This window comes from Pristiophorus japonicus, chromosome 12 (genome assembly GCF_044704955.1).
Source record: "Pristiophorus japonicus isolate sPriJap1 chromosome 12, sPriJap1.hap1, whole genome shotgun sequence".
NCBI lineage: Eukaryota > Metazoa > Chordata > Chondrichthyes > Pristiophoridae > Pristiophorus > Pristiophorus japonicus.
In genome coordinates this window covers 37,039,971-37,062,831 of record NC_091988.1, presented here as the reverse complement: position 1 = coordinate 37,062,831, position 22,861 = coordinate 37,039,971, and the positions used below count along the sequence as shown (strand labels likewise).

The 22,861-nt window shown below is 41.4% G+C and overlaps 1 protein-coding gene across 3 annotated transcripts in view; it reads right to left on the bottom strand.

The window, feature by feature from the left end:
• LOC139277190 (protein bicaudal D homolog 2) overlaps positions 1–21,077 on the bottom strand; it is a 112,872-nt gene extending 91,795 nt beyond the window's left edge. For all 3 annotated transcript variants that reach the window (XM_070895308.1, XM_070895309.1, XM_070895311.1), the window contains exon 1: positions 20,415–21,077. In XM_070895308.1, the coding sequence (XP_070751409.1) occupies positions 20,415–20,630 (216 nt within the window). In that variant the 5' untranslated portion in view covers positions 20,631–21,077. The remainder of the gene's footprint in view (positions 1–20,414) is intronic.
• Between the last annotated feature and the right edge of the window lie 1,784 nt (positions 21,078–22,861).

Sequence of the window (22,861 nt, the reverse complement as noted above, 5' to 3'; positions counted from 1 at the left end):
TCAATGTGGCCTAATTTTTCCCCGATGGAGGGCACTCTACGCAGGGGTCCTCCCACTATTTGTCGGGGACTTGGCCTGGAGGGTGGTGCACGGAGCAGTGCCGTGCAATAAATTTTTAAGCCGGTTCACGGGCTCCCAGGCCGCCTGCAATTTCTGCGGTCTGGAAGAGTCCGTGTTCCATGTTTTTATTGAGTGCACGAGGTTGCAGCCCCTGTTTTGTTATCTAAAGGGGCTGCTCCTGAAATTCTGGCTGCACTTCAGTCCCACACTGCTGATCTTCGGGCACCCTGTGCGGAGGGGAGCGGGTAGGTCCGAGGGCCTCCTCGTAGGACTGCTCCTGGGCAAGGCCAAGGGTGCCATCAGCCGGTCCAGGCAGCGGGCGGTCGAGGGGGGTCGTTCAGCCAGACTGCCTGCCTCTCTTCCGCGCATACATCCGGTCCAGGGTGTCCCTGGAGATGGAGCACGCGGTGTCCACTGGTACGCTCGCGGCCTTCCGCGAGAGGTGGGCACCGGAGGGACTGGAGTGCATCATCACGCCCGGCAACCAAATTTTAATTTGATTTTATGTTTTTAAGTTAATTTGTTTTAATTGCCGGTGCTTTTAGTGTCGCCCTCCCCTTTATAGGGGGCACTTGGAGAAAAAATATGTTTTTGTGCCCCAAAAAAAAGGCATTGTAAATGTTGGTGTTTCCCCCAGATCGGGGGGCACGGTTTAATGTTTTTTGTTTACTCCTAAAAGAGTTTCATGCACAAGGACCCCCAGGTCCCTCTGCACTGCAGCATGTTGTAATTTCTCCCCATTCAAATAATAATCCCCTTTACTGTTTTTTTTCCCCCCCCAAGGTGGATGACCTTACATTTTCCGACATTGTATTCCATCTGCCAAACCTTAGCCCATTTGCTTAACCTATCTAAATCTCTTTGCAGCCTCTCTGTGTCCTCTACACAACCTGCTTTCCCACTAATCTTTGTGTCATCTGCAAATTTTGTTACACTACACTCTGTCCCCTCTTCCAGGTCATCTATGCATATTGTAAACTGTTGTGGTCCCAGCACCGATCCCTGTGGCACACCACTAACCACCGATTTCCAACCCGAAAAGGACCCATTTATCCCGACTCTCTGCTTTCTGTTAGCTAGCTAATTCTCTATCCACGCTAATACATTTCCTCTGACTCCGCGTACCTTTATCTTTTGCAGTAACCTTTTGTGTGGCACCTTATCGAATGCCTTTTGGAAATCTAAATACACCACATCCATCTGTACACCTCTATCCACCATGCTCGTTATATCCCCAAAGAATTCAAGTAAATTAGTTAAACATGATTTCCCCTTCATGAATCCATGTTGCGTCTGCTTGACTGCACTATTCCTATCTAGATGTCCCGCTATTTCTTCCTTAATGATAGCTTCAAGCATTTTCCCCACTACAGATGTTAAACTAACCGGCCTATAGTTACCTGCCTTTTGTCTGCCCCCTTTTTTAAACAGAGGCGTTACATTAGCTGCTTTCCAATCCACTGGTACCTCCCCAGAGTCCAGAGAATTTTGGTAGATTATAACAAATGCATCTGCTATAACTTCCGCCATCTCTTTTAATACCCGAGGATGCATTTCATCAGGACCAGGGGACTTGTCTACCTTGAGTCCCATTAGCCTGTCCAGCACTACCCCACTAGTGATAGTGATTATCTCAAGGTCCTCCCTTCCCACATTCCCGTGACCAGCAATTTTTGGCATGGTTTTTGTGTCTTCCACTGTGAAGACCGAAGCAAAATAATTGTTTCAGGTCTCAGCCATTTCCACATTTCCCATTATTAAATCCCCCTTCTCATCTTCTAAGGGACCAACATTTACTTTAGTCACTCTTTTCCGTTTTATATATCGGTAAAAGTTTTTACTATCTGTTTTTATGTTTTGCGCAAGTTTACTTTCGTAATCTATCTTTCCTTTATCGCTTTCTTAGTCATTCTTTGCTGTCGTTTAAAATTTTCCCAATCTGCTAGTTTCCCACTAACCTTGGCCACCTTATACGCATTGGTTTTTAATTTGATACTCTCCTTTATTTCCTTGGTTATCCACGGCTGGTTATCCCTTCTCTTACCGCACTTCTTTTTCACTGGAATATATTTTTGTTGAGCACTATGAAAGAGCTCCTTAAAAGTCCTCCACTGTTCCTCAATTGTGCCACCATTTAGTGTGTTTCCAGTCTACTTTAGCCAACTCTGCCCTCATCCCACTGTAGTCCCCTTTGTTTAAGCATAGTACGCTCGTTTGAGACACTGCTTCCTCACCCTCAATCTGTATTACAAATTCAACCATACTGTGATCACTCATTCCGAGAAGATCTTTTACTAGGAGATCGTGTATTATTCCTGTCTCATTACACAGGACCAGATCTAAGATAGCTTGCTCCCTTGTAGGTTCTGTAACATACTGTTGTAAGAAACAATCCCGTATGCATTCTATGAATTCCTCCTCAAGGCTATCCCGTGCGATTTGATTTGACCAATCGATATGTAGGTTAAAATCCCCCATGATTACTGCCGTTCCTTTTTCACATGCCTCCATTATTCCCTTGATTATTGCCCGCCCCACCGTGAAGTTATTATTTGGGGACCTATAAACTACGCCCACCAGTCACTTTTTCCCCTTACTATCTCTAATCTCCACCCACAATGATTCAACATTTTGTTCATTGGAGCCAATATCGTCTCGCACAACTGCCCTGATATCATTCTTTATTAACAGAGCTATGCCACCTCCTTTCCCTTCTTGTCTACCTTTCCGAATTGTCAGATACCCCTGTATGTTTAATTCCCAGTCTTGGCCACCCTGCAACCACGTTTCTGTAATGGCCACCAAATCATACCCATTTGTAATGATTTGTGCCGTCAACTCATTTACTTTATTTCGAATGCTGCGTGCGTTTAGGTAGTGTGTTTTAATACTAGTTTTTAAACCATGATTTTTAGTTTTGACCCCTCCTGCAGCCCCTTTATATTCATACATATTGTCCCTTCCTAAACCTTGTGGTTTACACTTATCCCAGTGCTACTCTGCTCTCTTGCCTCCTGCCTTTTGCATTCTTTCTTGGGGTCCTGTTCATCTGAGCTCTCACCCACTCTAACTAGCTCAGAGCCCTCTCCTGGGTTCTGAACACTCCTTGCATTGAGGCACCGAGCTTTCATGCTTGCCTTTTTATTACACTTTGACCCTTTAGAATTTTGCTGTACAGTGGCCCTTTTTGTTTTTTGCCTTGGGTTTCTCTTCCCTCCCTATTTATTTGCTAACACTCATTATTTATCACAAGCCTAAAATGAAATGTTAAAGTAATAATCCAAGTACAAAAAGGACAATGCATGTATGAAACATGTTTGTTTACATCCAAAAATGTACAGAATCGTTGATGTGATGGAATCATTATCCACGTCCTACAGCTTAATTCAGAAACAAGTCCTCAACCAAACATCCAAGTAATGAATGCCTTACTGTGTTCTTTGAAAACTATAACACAAAGGTCAAAGCTCCATCAGAACTATTGTTATGTAAACTGCATATCTGTCAGTGACTCCCATGTTAACCTCCTTTCACATACCTTGGTTAAACTAATTTATGACAGCAGGATAGGGCTGACAACCAAAATTCTGAATCAGGGTGTAGCATTTTTAGCATATTTTGCTTCAAATTTCTAAAAGCTATTTACAAAATATTTAGTCATAAACCTGCTTGATTAAGGATGTCACAGTATCACAACACAACAAAAAAAAATCCAATAAACCTCCTTATAATGGTTAAAATGGACAGAAAACTGGTTAACAACACATTTTATTTCAAACAATTTCCTGATAAATTTCACTAGTGTCAATTTATAATTTAATATTGAACCATAAAAATATATTGCAAAAGCCCCAGTTATTCACTGTACATGAATTAAAAACTACACACAAGTAAATTAAATCAAAATTAAAGCAAAATGATGCATTTCCAAACGACAACTACTTATAGGCATTGACAAAGAGAAATACTTAAGACTAAAATACTTAAAACTGAAATAGATCAAAAATTGTTACATCCCTTTTGAACATTCCATAAACATTGCAGTTAGCAGATCCCTCATAGAACACTTGGACACACAACTGGTCAACCATTTGTGATAGATACCAATGAGGTCACCGGTTTGAACATTTGATTTGGGAGTTGAATGAAAGCATTTTTGATCAAAAGTCTCAGACCCATCCCACACAAAAATCAACAATTATGGTTCATATCAAGGATTATGCAGAATTGGACACTAACCAGATGACAACACATCACATCAGAAATCAGTGATCCAATATGCACATTTTGGCAAAGGATCGTAAAAAGCAAAGATAGCCTGAAATATAAAAGAAAACGGACTAATGTGAAAATTTCTAAAGTTGCCAAGACAATAAGTGCAGAAGTGCGCTGTGTCGGTATCTGATATACTTACTGGAGCAGACAGAATCATCAGGTTTGAGCAGCAAACAAAGGAAATTGTAAATAACAGAGCTGCCAACATTCCAAAAACTTAGAGACTCCATCCACCTGTTCAGATATCCAAGAGCAGAAGTAATGATGCGAGAATAATGACATGGATTTACATGCTGCATCCAGTAGTACCCTAACATGGTTTTAGGGAATGTATTCTCTCTGATGCCAGCAACAGAGTAGCATTGACTCGAACTTTCATAACAGAAGAACATAGGAAATAGGAACACGAGTAGGCCATTTGGCCCCTCAAGACTGCTCCACCATTCAATAAGATCATGGCTGATCTGATATTGGCCTCATCTCCACTTCCCCGGCCGCTCCCCATAACCCTCGACTCCCTTATCGTTTAAAAATCTGTCTACCTCCTTGAATATATTCAATGACCCAGCTCTCTAGGGTAGAGAATTCCAAGATTCAAGACACTCAGAGAAGAAATTCCTCCTCAGCTCTATTTTAAATGGGCGACCCCTTATTCTGAAACTATGCCCCCTAGTTCTAGATTCCCCATGAGGGGAAACATCCTCTCCACATCTACCCTGTCGAGCCCCCTCAGAATCTTACACGTTTCAATAAAATCACCTTTCATTCTTCTAAACTCCAATGAGTATAGGCCCAATCTGCTCAACCTTTCATAAGGCAACCCCTTCATCTCAGGATCAACCTTGTGAACCTTCTCTGAACTACCTCCAATGCAAGTATATCCCTCCTTAAATAAGGAGACCAAAACTGTACGCAGTACTCCAGGTGTGGTTTCACCAAGGCCCTGTACAGTTGGAGCAGGACTTCCCTACTTTTATGCTCCATCCCCCTTGCAATAAAGGCCAACATTCCATTTGCCTTCCTAATTACTTGCTGTTTCATGTACAAGGGCCCTCAGATCCCTCTGTATCGCAGCATTTTGTAATCTCTCCCTATTTAAACAATAACTGGCTTTTTTATGTTTCCTACCAAAGTGGATAATCTCACATTTTTCCACATTATACTCCATCTGCCAAAGTTTTGCCCACTCCCTTTTGCAGTTTTCACATCTTAACACAGTAGTTTATCATAGCAGAATTATAGATAAACTTGAAATCTACCCCACATTTCTATGTGTCCTATTCTCTATAATTCTCACCTCCCTACCCCTGGATTTTATGAGTGCCAGAAACTTCAGCTTTCAGTTCGGGAGACTCCATTGTCAAAATGGCACTTACACCACTTTGCAGCAGTTTTGCAAATAGCTATTATGTCAATAACAATACTCTGTTATCTCTGCGTGGTACTGAAAACTTGAAGAGTGGGGTGACTTAACATTCTTTTTTCTTGTAAAAATGACATTATACATTGTCGCCATTGTCAGATAAGTCATGAGACAGCTAACTGCTCACCAGCTGCTACTTAATGTGAGACATGCTCCCCAGATCATGACCTTATAGCTTTTAAAATAGTCAAGCCTAATTAACTTACATATTAAAGAGAATCTGTGTGGGACTCTCAAACAAATCACAGTTCCATTATTGACTAGTATTTCCATGTGACTCTCGGTTAGCTTCCTGTCTCACATCTTTTCTCTACCTTAACTCTGATATTGAGAGACAGATGTTCTTTTTGTTCAAATATATGCATAAGAAAGGCCTCAGCAAACTACTATGTTTGCCGCTGCACAAAAGTGGGGTCATGATGCTGTGCATGCCTACGCGTCTCATTCAGAAAAAATCCAATTTCTGTCAAGGTTCGATAGGTCTTCTCTAACAAAAGTTGAATTTCTACACAAAGATTTGAGCTCGAAATGTTCTCTTTTTCTCCCTAAAAATAAGTTCTTGATCAGTTATAAATGCAGAAACCAAAAGCTTTAGGACGACATGTTAGTTGGCCGTCACTACTATCCTTGTCAAGCTTTGGTATTAGTACACATTCGCGTGATACACTAACCATGTAAACTTATGTCAGCTTGACTCAGTGTATTTGAGGGGAAGCTAGATAAACACACGAGGGAGGAAAAAATAGATTATGCTGATAGGGTTAGATGAAGAGGGATTGAGAGGAAGCTTATGTGGAGCATAATCACAAACATGGACCTGTTGGACCGAATAGCCTGTTTCTGTGCTGTAAATTCAATATTGTACAATTCTGAATACTTTACAGCATTAAATAATGTAGATGAAATGCAACTAAATATGATGCAGCCCAATAACAAACAAAACTGCTGAACAAATGAAATTAAGGCACAGTGAGGGAAATTTTCACTGGCTCTGCTGGATTGAAATGGGAAACCGTGACTCAAAAATCGCAGGGGAAAAAAATTGCTGCTTCGTTCCCACTCCCAATCCACTGTACACCATCCTGAAAAAAGTAAAATCACATTTGCCTGTACCGAGAAAACAGCATTTAGTTACAGAACAGAAGTGGTCGCATTCAGTGCAAAATGGTGGTCTTTGTAGAGCAGCCCTACACTGCATCCTAAACTCTGCTGCCTATATCTTAACCTGCATCTAGTCCTGCTCACCCTCACCCCTGTGCTCGCTGACCTACATTGGCCCCCGAACCATCAAAGCACTGATTTTAAAATTCTCACATTCAAATCCCTTAATGGCCTCGCCCCTCCCATCTCTGTAACCTCCTCCTACAAGAACTCTGCAGTCCTCCAACTCTGATCTCTGTGCATCCCCCACTCATTTCGCCCCTCCATTGGCAGCCGTGCCTTCAGCTGTATGTATCGGCCCTAATCTCTGAAATTCCCTCCCCAAATCTCTCTGCCTCTCCATCTTTTTCTCCTTTAAGGAACAACTTAAAACCTACCTCATTAACCAAGCCTTTTTTTTTTTAAAACCTCCATTGGCTCGGTTTCAATTTTTGTCTGATTATGCTCCTGTGAAGTGCTTTGGGATGTTTCAAGAAGGGGGAAAATAGAGAGAGATAAAAGAAACCGAGGGGAAGAAAGAGTTAAATATCATAAATTTGTATGGATAGTTTATCTTCAATATGAATTCCTTTAAAAAAAATCGGAATCTGGCAACCTCTAATCCATGAATAAGCTCTAGTGTGGATTATCTGGTCTACAACTGAATCTTCTCTTCTGGATGACAATTCTTTATCAATCGACCTACACAGAACAATGAGTATAGACACCAATGTTATTCTACTTTTTTTTTAAGTTATTCATTACTTAGGCTGTGCCAGAAGATTCAGATCTACCAGGCACAACCTAGTTATGATATAGACAAACATCTCTTCTGGGTGTGTATAGCAAAAGACTCTTGTGCTGAAATAAAGCACTGCACAGGGTGTATTTGTCCCATTAGTGCTCATGGCTTACCCACGATAACCATAGATAAGTGATCTCAGTCTCCATTTCAAATCAATGTAGACAGATGTTGATCCAGAATTGTACAGCGAATCTCAAGTTATTTCAGGATCAAGCCCTGACATTACTCAAAATATTTTATAAATAAACAAAGGGCCATGTGTTAGTGACAGTAAATTAAGTAAATGTAATGGAAAACAACACCTGAATCCATGCCAATGTGATGTGGGAGCAATCAACCCATTGCTCACCTCAATGAGCAAGAAACTGATCCTTAACATGCCATTGTAAGTTATCAATTATGAAAAAAAGAAAAGGAAGCCATCTCATACAATATTGAGTTTGGGACTATAATAATTCCATAATTCAGACTTAGTTTTGAAAAAGTGGAATTTTAGGTATAGCTCCAACACATCAATAAAAGCTAAATAGGGAAAACTATTTCCACTGGTTGATAACTAAAATTTATTACCAAAAGAATGAAAGGAGGGAGTTAGGATTTTTTTTTATAAACACAAACACACAGAAATTTGTTAGGGTATGGAATGCCCTACCAGAAACAGAATCCAATATAGGTTCTAAACGAGAAGTGAATAAGCATTTGAACAAGAAAAAAATTAAGCATACAGGGAAGGGGCAGGGGAATGGGGCTAAGTGGACAGCTCTTTGAGAGCCGGCACAGGTGTGATGGGCTGAATAGCTTCCTTTCTGTGCTGTATAATTCTATGTTGACTTACAAAATTTCAGCATTGGTACCTTATTCTCAAACTTTATACTTCACAAAAAATACTGAAAGGAAAATGGATAAACTGGATTAAGTATAGTGGCAAAAGCCATCTGCAACTATTTTTCCTGCTATCTGCAAGATCCTGTTCAAACTCATCATCATAGGCAGTCCCTCAAAATCGAGGAAGACTTGCTTCCACTCTAAAAATGAGTTCATAGGTGACTGAACAGTCCAAATTGAGGAAGACTTGCTTCCACTCTAAAAATGAGTTCATAGGTGGCTGAACAGTCCAATACGGGAATTACAGTCACTGTCACAGATGGGACAGACAGTGGTTGAAGGAAAGGGTGGGTGGGACTGGTAGTCCCATGGTATTCAAACTATTGGTATATCAAAGTGGATTGTAAATACAAACTATTTGTATATTTTAAAGTCAATGATAACAATTTTTTAAATTCTAAAGTACTTTCGTGAACCCATATTTAAAACCTTTGGTCTACCAATCCTTTAATTAGTAAAGTTGTAATGTAAAATGTGCTTCAATTGAGATCTGGAGTGGTCTACTAAGTGCAAGACTTATGAGCACAGTCTGATCCCATGATCCTGGACACACTATGTAGGTACTTGACAGTAGAAATACAAAGAAACTTGCATTATCAAAATGATAATTGGATTTTGAAATAAATGTTGAATTTGGAAAGTTCTTTATATTCACTGTGCCGTTGCCCCCTCCAAATATTTTCTATTTTTTGTTACTTTTTCTGTGATCCAATCAACATTCTTTTAATGAGACAATAAGCAAGTGACCGACTTCAATATTCCTCCTCTTAAATCAATCACTTACCAAAGTGATCAAAGTCACTTATCAAAGTCTCCTATAAGCAAATACCTGATCTTGAATCTGCATTTCTCCTGATAGCACAGCCGAGGTCGGGAGTTCACTGAAGAATGAGAGGCAAACCTCCTTGTAATGGGTTGGCATACCTTATGGTACAATATATTGGGATACCATGCTCCCAAATGCACCTTTCCTTGTCTAAGGAATTGAAGTATCAGTTGATTGCACCACCATGCAACAGTTATTACTTGGGGATCATATAAATGTAATGTCATTAACACATGACAGATTGCTCCTTCAACTTACTTGATAAATCTAACACTAGTTGATAATTAGTTAATTTCACCAAAATTAGCAAATGTTTACTCACTCTAGTTAGCAACCAGCATCTATCTGCTCTAAAAATATTCTTTGCTTCACAGATTGCAAACTTCAAATATCACTGACACAGCAACTGGAACTGGAAAGTACAGACCACCATACAATTTTTAGGTGGAAAGCCAAAAGAAATCCTATGTGACTATAGTTAGGCCAGATTATTCATTTGATTTGCAAATTTCCCTTTTACCTCAGTAAAAACATTACATAGAATCTTGGAAAAGAACAAATGTACAAAATGAAAACTACAGCACAATAACTCTTTTGGGAAGTGAAACCGGCAAGATAATGGCCCAAAAATTGCTGTGGTAGGCCAACAAATAGTGCCCGCCATTAGTTAGACTTGCCCTCCCCCATTATTTTGCCCTGCAAGTTGCTGGAAGTGAGAGATGGAAATGGCGCGGTGCCCTCTGGTAACTGAGTGAACAGGACAAGCAACTGTGTATCTCCTTAACCAATCTGATTGAAAGAGTCTGAAATTAACAGCGCCAGGACTGAACAGGAAGTTTAAGTTAAAGTTAAGAGTGGGTGAATTCAATGCCAAATCAAGTTCAGAAAGAGAACAAGATTGAATTGAGAGATAAAGTAGATAGAAAAGTTTAAAATATCAAACTACAATTAAAACCTGAAAATATGAGATTCCACAATTTTAATCGGTAACTTTCAGAGACAGAGAGGTTGACTGACAGTAATGAACACTTATTATGTCATTAAAAGGGCACTTAGACTTGAAATGACTTGACTTAATATTCTGTGGCAAGTTTACTTCATATCTACCATACAAATACTGGAACTTCACGCCACTCAATGCATTTAAATGGGAAGCCAGACAGCGAGATGTAGTTTTCACAAAGCTAGCTCACCTGCATTTCTCCCAGATTCAATTCCTGGTTTGTGCTAATTTAACCAATCTTTCCTGGCTAACAGAGGGTCACTACAGTTGACCACAGCACCCACAGGTTGGAGGGGGAAACCAGTTCCTGCTTCTGATCACTACCTTCCCCTTGGTCCCTACTCTCTCCAAAAGATGAAAAGTTTGCCACCCAGTGCCTAAATGTACACTTTAAGAAGAGTGACTTAACTGAGATATTGAAAGATTGCCACACCTGTGGGCATATGCTCAACATGACAAGAGGAAGGGAAGGAAAAAGTATGTGTGTGCAAGTACTAATATGCTTACACAAAAAAATTTAATCAAATATTGTCCTTCGAACTTTTCATAGTCTCAAAACACAAACACAAAAGCTATTTTAATCCTGCATCCTACTGGTGATCATAATGATTTTATGTTCCGTCTGGTATGCTCATCTTTAAAACCCATTGGAAAACTATTATGGCTCATTATTATTCTGGGCAAACAATTGTTTTAAATTGCCCAAAGTAGTCAAATTGCTTCAGCATACTAAGGAACTAGTTAATGTGGTGGTGGACCTTAAGGCTGCTGAGTCAGAGATTATTGTGCTCGCTGTATCCACAAGATCCAGACTATAAAAATCATTCTTTAAAAAATCCATAAAATACCACTTTACTCAAAATGCCTTTTGAGAAAGAAACTGGCTTGGAGTTACATTTGCTGGAACACCAAATTTGACAATGTTTCTTAACTGAAAGATTCCAATTTCTCTGCCATACTATGCACTAACCTTAAAGTCATATACAGTACCATAAAACATTATACCCAAGTGGCTCCACTATTTTACAATTATCATTACAATATAAACCCTGCATCTTATGTCAGTTGGCTTCTAGGCTGAGGACTACGATGCAATCTGATCTCACTAATGGAACCGAATGAGGTAGATCCATCACTGGAGGCTGGGATTCTTCCCCCACTGCTTCAGGTCAGCCTATAAGCCAACGTTCCAATAAGCAGGATGGTCCTGGCTGGACAAGCAGTGGAAGCTTGCCAATAAACAATGCGGTTTTAGCTGATTAAACTCTAGCAGTTACCCTCCAGATACTTGGAGATCTGTAAGACTGGACTCTACCAACATGCACCGAAACTCTCCCAACTTAAGGGCTATCTCCGAGGGAAGAGGGTGCACTCCACATCAGGCAATCCAAGCTGGATTTCCGAAGAGCTTGGTTTGGAGATTGTTAAGCATCTTGATGGGTTTCTACATATAACAGGCTGACCAAAGTAATACATTTCACTTATCAGCATTTTATTACCTACATTTGGAGACAGTGCTAGTGCTGTTGGGGAGAGTTTAAACTAGCTTGGCAGGGGGATGGGAACCTGAGAACGAATTCAAATGTGAAGAAAGTAAAGCAGAAATTGGATAGCAAGAATCTAGAAAGCAAATCTTTAAGACAGAGGAAACAGGGCTTAGTATGTAGTAAGCAAGAAGGTCTTCCTGTGCTGAATGGTATATACTTTAATGCAAGGAGTAGAGTGAATAAGGCGGATGAGCTAAGAGCACAGGTAGACACTTGGGAATATGACATTATAGCTATTACAGAAACATGGCTGAAAAAGGGGCAGGTTTGGCAGATCAATATTCCTGGCTACAGGATTTTTAGACAAGATAGAGAGAGGGGTAAAAAGGGGGGAGGGGGTTGCGGTACTGATTAAAGAAAATATTACAGCAGTGAGGAGGGATGATGTGTTAGAGGGATCATCAAATGAGGCCATATGGGTTCGAATTGAAAAATAAAAAAAGGGGTGATCACACTGTTGGGCGTGTATTATAGACCCCCAAACAATGGGAGGGAGATAAAGGAGCAAATATGTAGGCAAATTGCTGTGAAGTCCAAAAACCATAGGGTAATAATAGTAGGGGATTTTAACTATCCAAATATTCATTGGGACAAATTTAGTGTGAAGGGTATAGAGGGTGCGGAATTCTTGAAATGCATTCAAGATAACTTTTTTAGTCAGTGTATAGCAAGCCCAACACGAGAGGGGGCGGTCTTGGATTTAGTTTTGGGGAATGAAGCTGAGCAGGTTGAAGGGGTAGTAGTGGGAGAGCACTTGGGTGCCAGTGACCATAATTCAGTCAGATTCAAGTTGGTTATGGATAAGGGCAAGAATAAGCCTGGAATAAAAGTTCCGAATTGGGGAAAAGCTAATTTTGCTAAGTTAAGGAGTGATTTGGCCATGGTGGACTAAAAACAGCTACTTGTGGGTAAATCAGTGTCAGAACAGTGGGAGGCATTTAAGGAGATCTGGAAGGCTCAGGCCAAACATGTGCCCTTAAAGAAAAAGGCTGGGAAAAATAATTCTAAAGCCCCCTGAATATCTAGGGATTTACAGGGTAGGATTAAGAAAAAAAGGGACGCTTATGTCATATATCAACGGCTAAATACTATAGAATCTTTAGAGGAATATAGAAAGTTAAGAGGCAAAATTAAAAAGGATGTTAGGAACGCAAAGAGAGAGCACGAGAAATTCTTGGCTAGTAAAATTAAGGAAAACCCAAAGATGTTCTATAAATATATTAAGAGTAAGAGGGATAGAAAGAAAGGGTAGGGCCTATTAGAGACCATGAGGGTAATCTTTGTGTGGAGGCAGAAGATGTTGGGAAGGTTCTTAACGAATACTTTGCATCTGTTTTCACAAAGGAAAGGGGCAAAGCAGATACTGCTATCGAGGAGGAGTGTGATATTCTGGATGAAATAAATATGGTGAGAGAGGAAGTATTAAGAGGTTTAGCAGCTTTGAAAGTAGATAAGTCCCCAGGCCCGGATGAAATGCATCCCAGGCTGTTGAGCGAATAGAGGAAATAGCAACGGTCTTGACCATCATTTTCCAGTCCTCTTTGGATCTGGGCATGGTGCCAGAGGATTGGAGGACTGCTAATGTAGTGCCCTTGTTTAAGAAGGGAGAAAGGAATAGGCCGAGTAATTACAGGCCTGTCAGCCTAACCTCAGTGGTGGGAAAATTATTGGAAAATATCCTGAAATACAGGATAAATCTGCATTTGAAAAGGCAAGGATTAATTAGGGACAGTCAGCATGGATTTGTTAAGGGAAGATCGTGCCTGACTAACCTGATTGAATTTTTTGAGGAGGTAACCAAGAGGGTTGATGAGGGTAGTGCATACGATGTAGTATTATATGGACTTTAGCAAAGCTTTTGATAAGGTCCCACATGGTAGACTGGTCATGAAGGTTAAAGCCCATGGGATACAGGGCAAAGTGGCAAATTGGATCCAAAATTGGCTTGGAGGTAGGAAGCAAAGGGTAATGATTGATGGAGAAACCCAAGGCAAAGAACAAAAAGGGCCATTGTACAGCAAAATTATAAAAGGACGAAGGGTGTTAAAAAAACAAGCCTGAAGGCTTTGTGCCTTAATGCAAGGAGTATCCACAATAAGGTGGATGAATTAACTGTGCAAATAGATGTTAACAAATATGATGTGATTGGGATTACGGAGACGTGGCTCCAGGATGATCAGGGCTGGGAACTCAACATCCAGGGGTATTCAACATTCAGGAAAGATAGAATAAAAGGAAAAGGAGGTGGGGTAGCATTGCTGGTTAAGGAGGAAATTAAGGCAATAGTTCGGAAGGACATTAGCTTGGATGATGTGGAATCTATATGGGTAGAGCTGCAGAACACCAAAGGGCAAAAAATGTTAGTGGGAGTTGTGTGCAGACATCCAAACAGTCGTAGTGATGTTAGGGAGGGCATCAAACAGGAAATTAGGGGTGCATGCAATAAAGGTGCAGCAGTTATAATGGGTGACTTTAATATGCACATAGATTGGGCTAACCAAACTGGAAGCAATACGGTGGAGGAGGATTTCTTGGAGTGCATAAGGGATGGTTTTTTAGACCAATATGTCGAGGAACCAACTAGGGGGGAGGCCATCTTAGACTGGGTGTTGTGTAATGAGAGAGGATTAATGAGCAATCTCGTTGTGCGAGGCCCCTTGAGGAAGAGTGACCATAATATGGTGGAATTCTGCATTAGGATGGAGAATGAAACAGTTAATTCAGAGATCATGGTCCAGAACTTAAAGAAGAGTAACTTTGAAGGTATGAGGCGTGAATTGGCTAGGATAGATTGGCGAATGATGCTGAAGGGGTTGACTGTGGATGGGCAATGGCAGACATTTAGAGACCGCATGGATGAACTACAACAATTGTACATTCCTGTCTGTCGTAAAAATAAAAAAGGGAAGGTGGCTCAACCATGGCTATCAAGGGAAATCAGGGATAGTATTAAAGCCAAGGAAGTGGCATACAAATTAGCGAACCCGGGGACTGGGAGAAATTTAGAACTCAGCAGAGGAGGACAAAGGGTTTGATTAGGGCAGGGAAAATGGAGTACGAGAAGGAGCTTGCAGGGAACATTAAGACGGATTGCAAAAGTTTCTATAGATATGTAAAGAGAAAAAGGTTAGTAAAGACAAACGTAGGTCCCCTGCAGTCAGAATCAGGGGAAGTCATAACGGGGAACAAAGAAATGGCGGACCAATTGAACAAGTACTTTGGTTCGGTATTCACTAAGGAGGACACAAACAACCTTCCGGATATAAAAGGGGTCGGAGGGTCTAGTAAGGAGGAGGAACTGAGGGAAATCCTTATTAGTCGGGAAATTGTGTTGGGGAAATTGATGGGATTGAAGGCCGATAAATCCCCAGGGCCTGATGGACTGCATCCCAGAGTACTTAAGGAGGTGGCCTTGGAAATAGTGGATGCATTGACAGTCATTTTCCAACATTCCATTGACTCTGGATCAGTTCCTATGGAGTGGAGGGTAGCCAATGTAACCCCACTTTTTAAAAAAAAGGAGGGAGAGAGATAACAGGGAATTATAGACCGGTCAGCCTGACATCGGTAGTGGGTAAAATGATGGAATCAATTATTAAGGATGTCATAGCAGTGCATTTGGAAAGAGGTGATATGATAGGTCCAAGTCAGCATGGATTTGTGAAAGGGAAATCATGCTTGACAAATCTTCTGGAATTTTTTGAGGATGTTTCCAGTAGAGTGGACAAGGGAGAACCAGTTGATGTGGTATATTTGGACTTTCAGAAGGCTTTCGACAAGGTCCCACACAAGAGATTAATGTGCAAAGTTAAAGCACATGGAATTGGGGGTAGTGTGCTGACATGGATTGAGAACTGGTTGTCAGACAGGAAGCAAAGAGTAGGAGTAAATGGGGACTTTTCAGAATGGCAGGCAGTGACTAGTGGGGTACCGCAAGGTTCTATGCTGGGGCCCCAGCTGTTTACACTGTACATTAATGATTTAGACGAGGGGATTAAATGTAGTATCTCCAAATTTGCGGATGACACTAAATTGGGTGGCAGTGTGAGCTGCGAAGAGGATGCTATGAGGCTGTAGAGTGACTTGGATAGGTTAGGTGAGTGGGCAAATGCATAGCAGATGAAGTATAATATGGATAAATGTGAGGTTATCCACTTTGGTGGTAAAAACAGAGACACAGACTATTATCTGAATGGTGACAGATTAGGGAAAAGGGGAGGTGTAAAGAAACCTGGGTGTCATGGTACATCAGTCATTGAAGGTTGGCATGCAGGTACAGCAGGCGGTTAAGAAAGCAAATGGCATGTTGGCCTTCATAGCGAGGGGATTTGAGTACAGGGGCAGGGAGGTGTTGCTACAGTTGTACAGGGCCTTGGTGAGGCCACACCTGGAGTATTGTGTACAGTTTTGGTCTCCTAACCTGAGGAAGGACATTCTTGCTATTGAGGGAGTGCAGCGAAGGTTCACCAGACTGATTCCCGGGATGGCGGGACTGACCTATCAAGAAAGACTGGATCAACTGGGCTTGTATTCACTGGAGTTCAGAAGAATGAGAGGGGATCTCATAGAAACGTTTAAAATTCTGACGGGTTAGACAGGTTAGATGCAGGAAGAATGTTCCCAATGTTGGGGAAGTCCAGAACCAGGGGACACAGTCTAAGGATAAGGGGTAAGCCATTTAGGACCGAGATGAGAAGGAATTTCTTCACCCAGAGAGTGGTGAACCTGTGGAATTCTCTACCATAGAAAGTTGTTGAGGCCAATTCACTAAATATATTCAAAAAGGAGTTAGATGAAGTCCTTACTACTTGGGGGATCAAGGGGTATGGTGAGAAAGCAGGAATGGGGTACTGAAGTTGCATGTTCAGCCATGAACTCATTGAATGGCAGTGCAGGCTAGAAGGGCCGAATGGCCTACTCCTGCATCTATGTTTCTATGATGGATGTTTTTGTGACTGGAAGGATGTTTCCAGTGGGGTTCCGCAGGGCTCAGTACTGGGACCCTTGCTATTTGTGGTATAGATCAACGATTTAGATTTGAATATAGGGAGTATGATTAAGAAGTTTTCAGACGACACTAAAATTGGCTGTGTGGTTGATAATGAACAGGAAAGTCATAGACTACAGGAGGATATCAATCCACTGGTCAGGTGGGCAGAGCAGTGGCAAATGGAATTTAATTCAGAGAAGTGTGAAGTGGGACATTTTTCTACATTAAAAGATGCTATATAAATGCAAGTCAGTTGATGCTGTCTTTGTAACAGTGTTGCCAGCAAAAATACCGGACTGATCAAAGTCACCATTTTAAAGTTACATACCACCTCAGCAGTAAACATTACAGCTTTAATATATTTCTGATTTCTCCCTCCCGACCTCTCTTTCCTCCTTTAAGACACTCCTTAAAACCTACCTCTTTAACCAAGCTTTTGATCATCTGTCGTAATTTCTTCTTATGTGGCTCGGTGTCAAATTTATCTGTTTTGTCTTATAACACTGGTGTGAAGTGCCTTGAGACGTTTTACTATGTTAAAGGCACTACATAAATAAAAGTTGTTTTGATAAAATCACCTGAACAGAAACCTAAATGTTAAATAAGATTTAAGTTATGAAATTGTAGATGGCTTATGACCACCATTTACAAATTTGGATATAAACAGTTATATCATAATTTAACTACAAGCTCTTCCATATAGATGTCTCAACTATATTTACAATAATTATTCAAGGCAATGAATAATTGAATAAAGTAATATTTTAATTTAAATATAAACACTGGAAATAAAGAACTGTGTTATATGTTTCACTAATTCTACAGAGCTCAGAATTCACAAAAAAAATTAAAGGTTCTGTAAAAATATTTTGAAGACTGAAAAGTAAATTAGATACCAGAGGATTTATGGGATCCTATCCAACATTTAAACCAAGTGTCATCAAGCCAAATGTGAAGTGATGTGAAGTGCCAACACGATCACCAACAGAAGACCAATTTGAGCAATTAGCATGATAGTTACACCCTCCTCCTTTATATTTCAAACTACTATAACAGTAATCTCAACTAGCACAAAAAATTCAAAATGGTTATGTAACATCCACCCTTTTATCAGCTTCTCCAAGAGGGAGAAACCAACAAGGATTCTTGAGATTCCTGCATGCTAAACAAGCTACAACAGTTTGTTCTGTCCAATAGCAGTCATGTGGCATGGCAGGAGATAGGTGATCTCTTACCATGTGTTAGTTTTGAGAAGACAGATGATCTGTCACCATCCGTTAGCTTCACAGGACATTAAGTGACACACTATTATGCAAAAACGCACTTCAAACTTTCGCTCAATTTCAAGGGTTTTCTGTCCTATCATCAGAAATTATACAACTTTTTTACCCCAATGTACTGTAGCTATATCGTGATCCTTCCCATTTCCCACATACACTTTAAATGTTATGTTTTGGTCAGACAATTCCTTCAAATTTATACCGAAAAAATATTTTCTAAGATTAAATTATATTCCTTAATCTGTCTTTTTTTTTTGAGTATATTACTATTCGCAGGACTGACAAAAGTTTATGCCACAAAACGCAAACTGTCCTTTTAAACACAGCTAAAAATGGACTATGCACTCAAGATTTACAAAGCAATTATGCCCTCAGATTTTCACAATTATCACTTCGATCTGATTGCTCAAAGGTGAAAATATTTGAAATAAATATTAGCCAAGACCTTTCAAAGATTATCTCACTTTTTCTTAAATGTTTTATCTTTAAAAATAAAAATATGCCATCTTGGATTGTATACTGCATACAGCAACTAAATTAAACTACCTTTTGGATCATGACTACAAATTTTTGAAACCCCCACCCCCAAGTTTGAAGAGAACTACTCCCACCTAACTTCTGTCATTCTAAATTAAAACCCATAAATGCCAGCTCAATTACTGAAACCAAGAAAAAACCCTTAACCAAGGGCTCACATCCCTTGTAATGTGAAAAACTTAGAAATGTCACAGTAAAAATCCCAGTACACAATATTAAACATTATTTAAACATATAACATACTACCGATCATGATTTTCAAAATGTTATAGGTTCTTTCTTCAAACACAGTAGGAATCTACAATGTTTTGAAAGCTTACATGCAATAACTAGTTATTTCTGTTTGTATGTTGAGTATTTCTCACGTTTGAAAACCCCTTTTATCTGAATGTTGCATTAGTTCAAATAGCTTTTCATTTCTCATATGTAGTAATACAAATCAACACTATACATTAAAATCCATTTTATTTATCATTTTTCTCTAAAATGCTCTATAAGCTACATTTCAAAAGTATTTTAAAACCTTCAGTTTGAAGCAAAACAAAGCTAAAACAATTGTGAAAATTATTTCAGATATGTTTATTCCAGAATGGCATACTTTATCAATCAAGTGCGGTAGCAAGCCAGTCCAGACTCATGATTTTGCCGTGACTCCCTAATCTGATCCAGGATGCTTGGAGTAGGTGCCAAATAGAGTCCAATGTTTTGAGTGGGAAAAAACGTTTTTTTTAAAACCCAAACACAGGAGATGAGTCACTGTGTTCAAGTAAGTCCTGATGGCCTGTTACAGAATGGCTGCAGAAGGGGTTGCCTGCCTTCATCAGAAAAAATGTCTGTGACAGTACTGTACATTCAAACAATTTATTTCCAGTTTTAACATTCTGGTTACTGGATATATTGAACTAGTTGGGCCAAATGGCCTGTTTCTGTACTGTACATTCTATGTAAAAAGCGTTGTGCTATGGTACATTGAAATAGTTTATCTTGGTGAATTTCTTAATATTTTGTCAAGTCAGTGTTTTAAAAAAATGTTTTAACTTCTTGAAATGTAGTAGAGTGTGGAGAGAAAAATCGTCATTTTTTGAGAAAGAGCCACAAAGCTCTTCCCCCAGCAAACCCTAGTGAACAGATTTACCTAGCCTGTAAATTTTAATGAGGGGGCAGGGTAGAGTGATTATTCATCGATCTCTGCCACGGCAGAGGTGCCTCCTGAGGGTCTAGTGGTGGATACCAATCCGATCCATGACAGGAGGGGGGGGGGGCGGTCAAAGGGATGCAGGACGGAGAGGAATATGTACAAGAGAAACCATACAGTTACAGAAAGGAATTCAAAGATGTAAGACTGAACCACACAAGCTTGGGAGCGCGCAGACACTGGGCACAAAAGTAAAAGTATTATTCTGGGCAATGAGGTGGCAGATGCTCGGAGCTGCTGCTTGAATCTGTCAGGGGTTAGACAGACGCCCGTGGGCAATGGGTGGGTCCTTCGGTCAGTTTATTTTTGAATAATGCGTCCAATAGGATTTTGAGCAAATGATTAACTTAATTTTTTTTTTTAAATTGACTGGCACAAAAAGAGAGACCGAGTCTTGAGGAGATGATCTAGTTTTTCCCCTTATTTTTCTCGCTTAAAGAAGCCTCACCTCTCGGAGCTGCTCCAACTCCTGTTTAACTGTCTCGTACTCGCTCTCCAGCTCGTCGTATTGTTGCTTGAGGGTCTGCTTCTCCTCCAGCACCACCAGCCCGTACTCGGCCGCCTGGATCTTCTCCTGGGTCGTCTCGCCGAGTTCCCGGCTCAGCCTTTCGACCTCGGTGCGCAAGAAATTCTCGCTCTCCATGAGCAGGTCGTCCTCCTCCATGGCGCTGCGCTTCCTTCACCCGGGGGGGGGGGGGGGGGGAGGAGGGAGACAAGGCGCAACCGTTGCCAACGCTCACCCCACCCGACCCCCTCGCTGCCCAGCCACTTGTTTTTTTTTTGGGGGGGGGGGGGGTGAAACAAGATTTAAACCTGCGATGCCCACTCCCCGAACACAACCATCGCCGCCGGTCACTGCGCTCCGCCTGGGTGCTCGCCGACCGACCGAGCTCAGGCGGCGGTTGTCAGCCGGAGGAGGAGGAGGGGGAGCCAAGGAAGGCGACCAGACAACCGACCCTTGGGGAGGGAGCTCCTTTCTCCCGTGTCACTGAGTACCGGCTCCCGGTTGCTGAGCCTTCCCCGTCTCTTGGAGCCGCTGTCTCCACCCCCCCGCCTATGCTGCGCTGCCCCAGCTGCCGCTCCGCCCTCCTCCCGCCGCCATTGTTGCTGACAGCTCCTTCCCGGCCGCTGACGTCAGCACCTTGGCTTCAGACAAGGAGCCGCCCGACTGCCGCAGGGAGCCCGGCTCTCAGAGAGTCCGTCACCGCCCCGACTGCCGCAGGGAGCCCAGCTCTCAGTCACGTCTGGAAGCCCAAGTCCTCGTGAACCTCTGCCGCCGGAGGCTCAGTGAGTCCCAGCGACAACTTGTATTTATATAGCGCCATTAACAAAGTAAAACATAAGAAATAGGAAAAGGAGTAGAACATTTGGCCCCTCGAGCCTGCTCTGCCATTCAATAAGATCATGGCTGATCTGATCTTGGCCTCAACTCCACTTTCCTGCCCGCTCCCCATAACCCTATCGTTCTGTCTATCTCTACCTTTAAATATATTCAATGATCCAGCCTCAACAGCTCTCTGGGGTAGAGAATTCCAAAGATTCATGACCCTCAAAGAAGAAATCTCTTTTTTTTTTAATTTTTAAATTTTTAAATTATTCTGAAACTATGCCCCCGAGTTCTAGATTCCCCCATGGGGGGAACATCCTCTCTGCATCTATCCTGTTCAGTCCCCATAGAATCTTATACGTTTCAATAAGATCACCTCTCATTCTTCTGAACAATGAGTATAGGCTCAACCTTTCTTCATAAGACAACCCCTTCATCTCCGGAATCCACCTTGTGAACCTTCTCTGAATTGCCTCCAATGCAAGTAAAGAGACCAAAACTGTATGCAATACTCCAGGTTTGGTCTCATCAATACCCTGTACAGTTGTACTTTTATACTCCATCTCCCTTGCAATAAAGCCCCGTTGCAAAAACCAAGGCGCTTTACAGGAATGTTATAAGACAAAAAAAATTGACACTGAGCCTCATAAGGAGAAATTAGGGCACACTGCCTATAAGCTCGGTCAAAGAGGTAGGTTTTAAGGAGTGTCTTAAAGGAGGAATGTGAGGCAGAGAGATTTAACGCGAGATCTCCAGAGCTTAGGGCCCAGGCAGCTGAAGGCCCAGACCTCAATGGTTGAGCAGTTATAATTACAGATGTTCAAGAGGGCAGAATTTGAGGAGCGCAGATATTTTTTTTGGGGGGGCTGGAGGAGATTACAGAGATAGGGAGGAGCAAGGCCATGAAGGGATTTCAAAACAAGGATGAGTATTTTGAAATTGAGGCATTGCTTAACTGGGAGCTAATGTAGGTCAGCGAGCACAGGGGTGATGAGTGAATGGGACTTGATGCGAGTTAGGTCATTGACAGCTGAGTTTTGGATGACCTCAAGTTTACGTAGAGTAAAATGTGGGATGCCAGCCAGGAGTGCATTGGAGTAGTCAAGTCTAGAGGTAACAAGGGCATAGATGAGGGTTTCAGTAGTGTATGAGCTGAGGCAAGGGCGGAGACGGGTGATGTTACGGAGGTGGAAATAGACGGTCTTAGTTATGCTGCGGATATGTGGTCGGAAGCTCATTTCAGGGTTTCATAAATAGTGTGAACAGTGTGGTTCGGCCTCAAATAGATGTTAGTGAGAGCGATGGAGTTTGTGGCGGGGGCTGAAAACAATGGCTTCAATATTTAATTGGAGAAAATTTCTGCTCATTCAGAACTGGATATCGGATAAGCAGTCTGACAATTTAGAGACCGTAGTGGTGTGGAGAGAAGTGGTAGTGAGGTAGAGCTGCATGTTGTCAGCGTACATGTGGAAACTGATGTGTTTTTGGATGATATTGCCAAGGGGCAGCATGTAGATGAGAAACAGGAGGGAGGCCAAGGATAGATCCTTGGGGGACTCAGAGGTAAC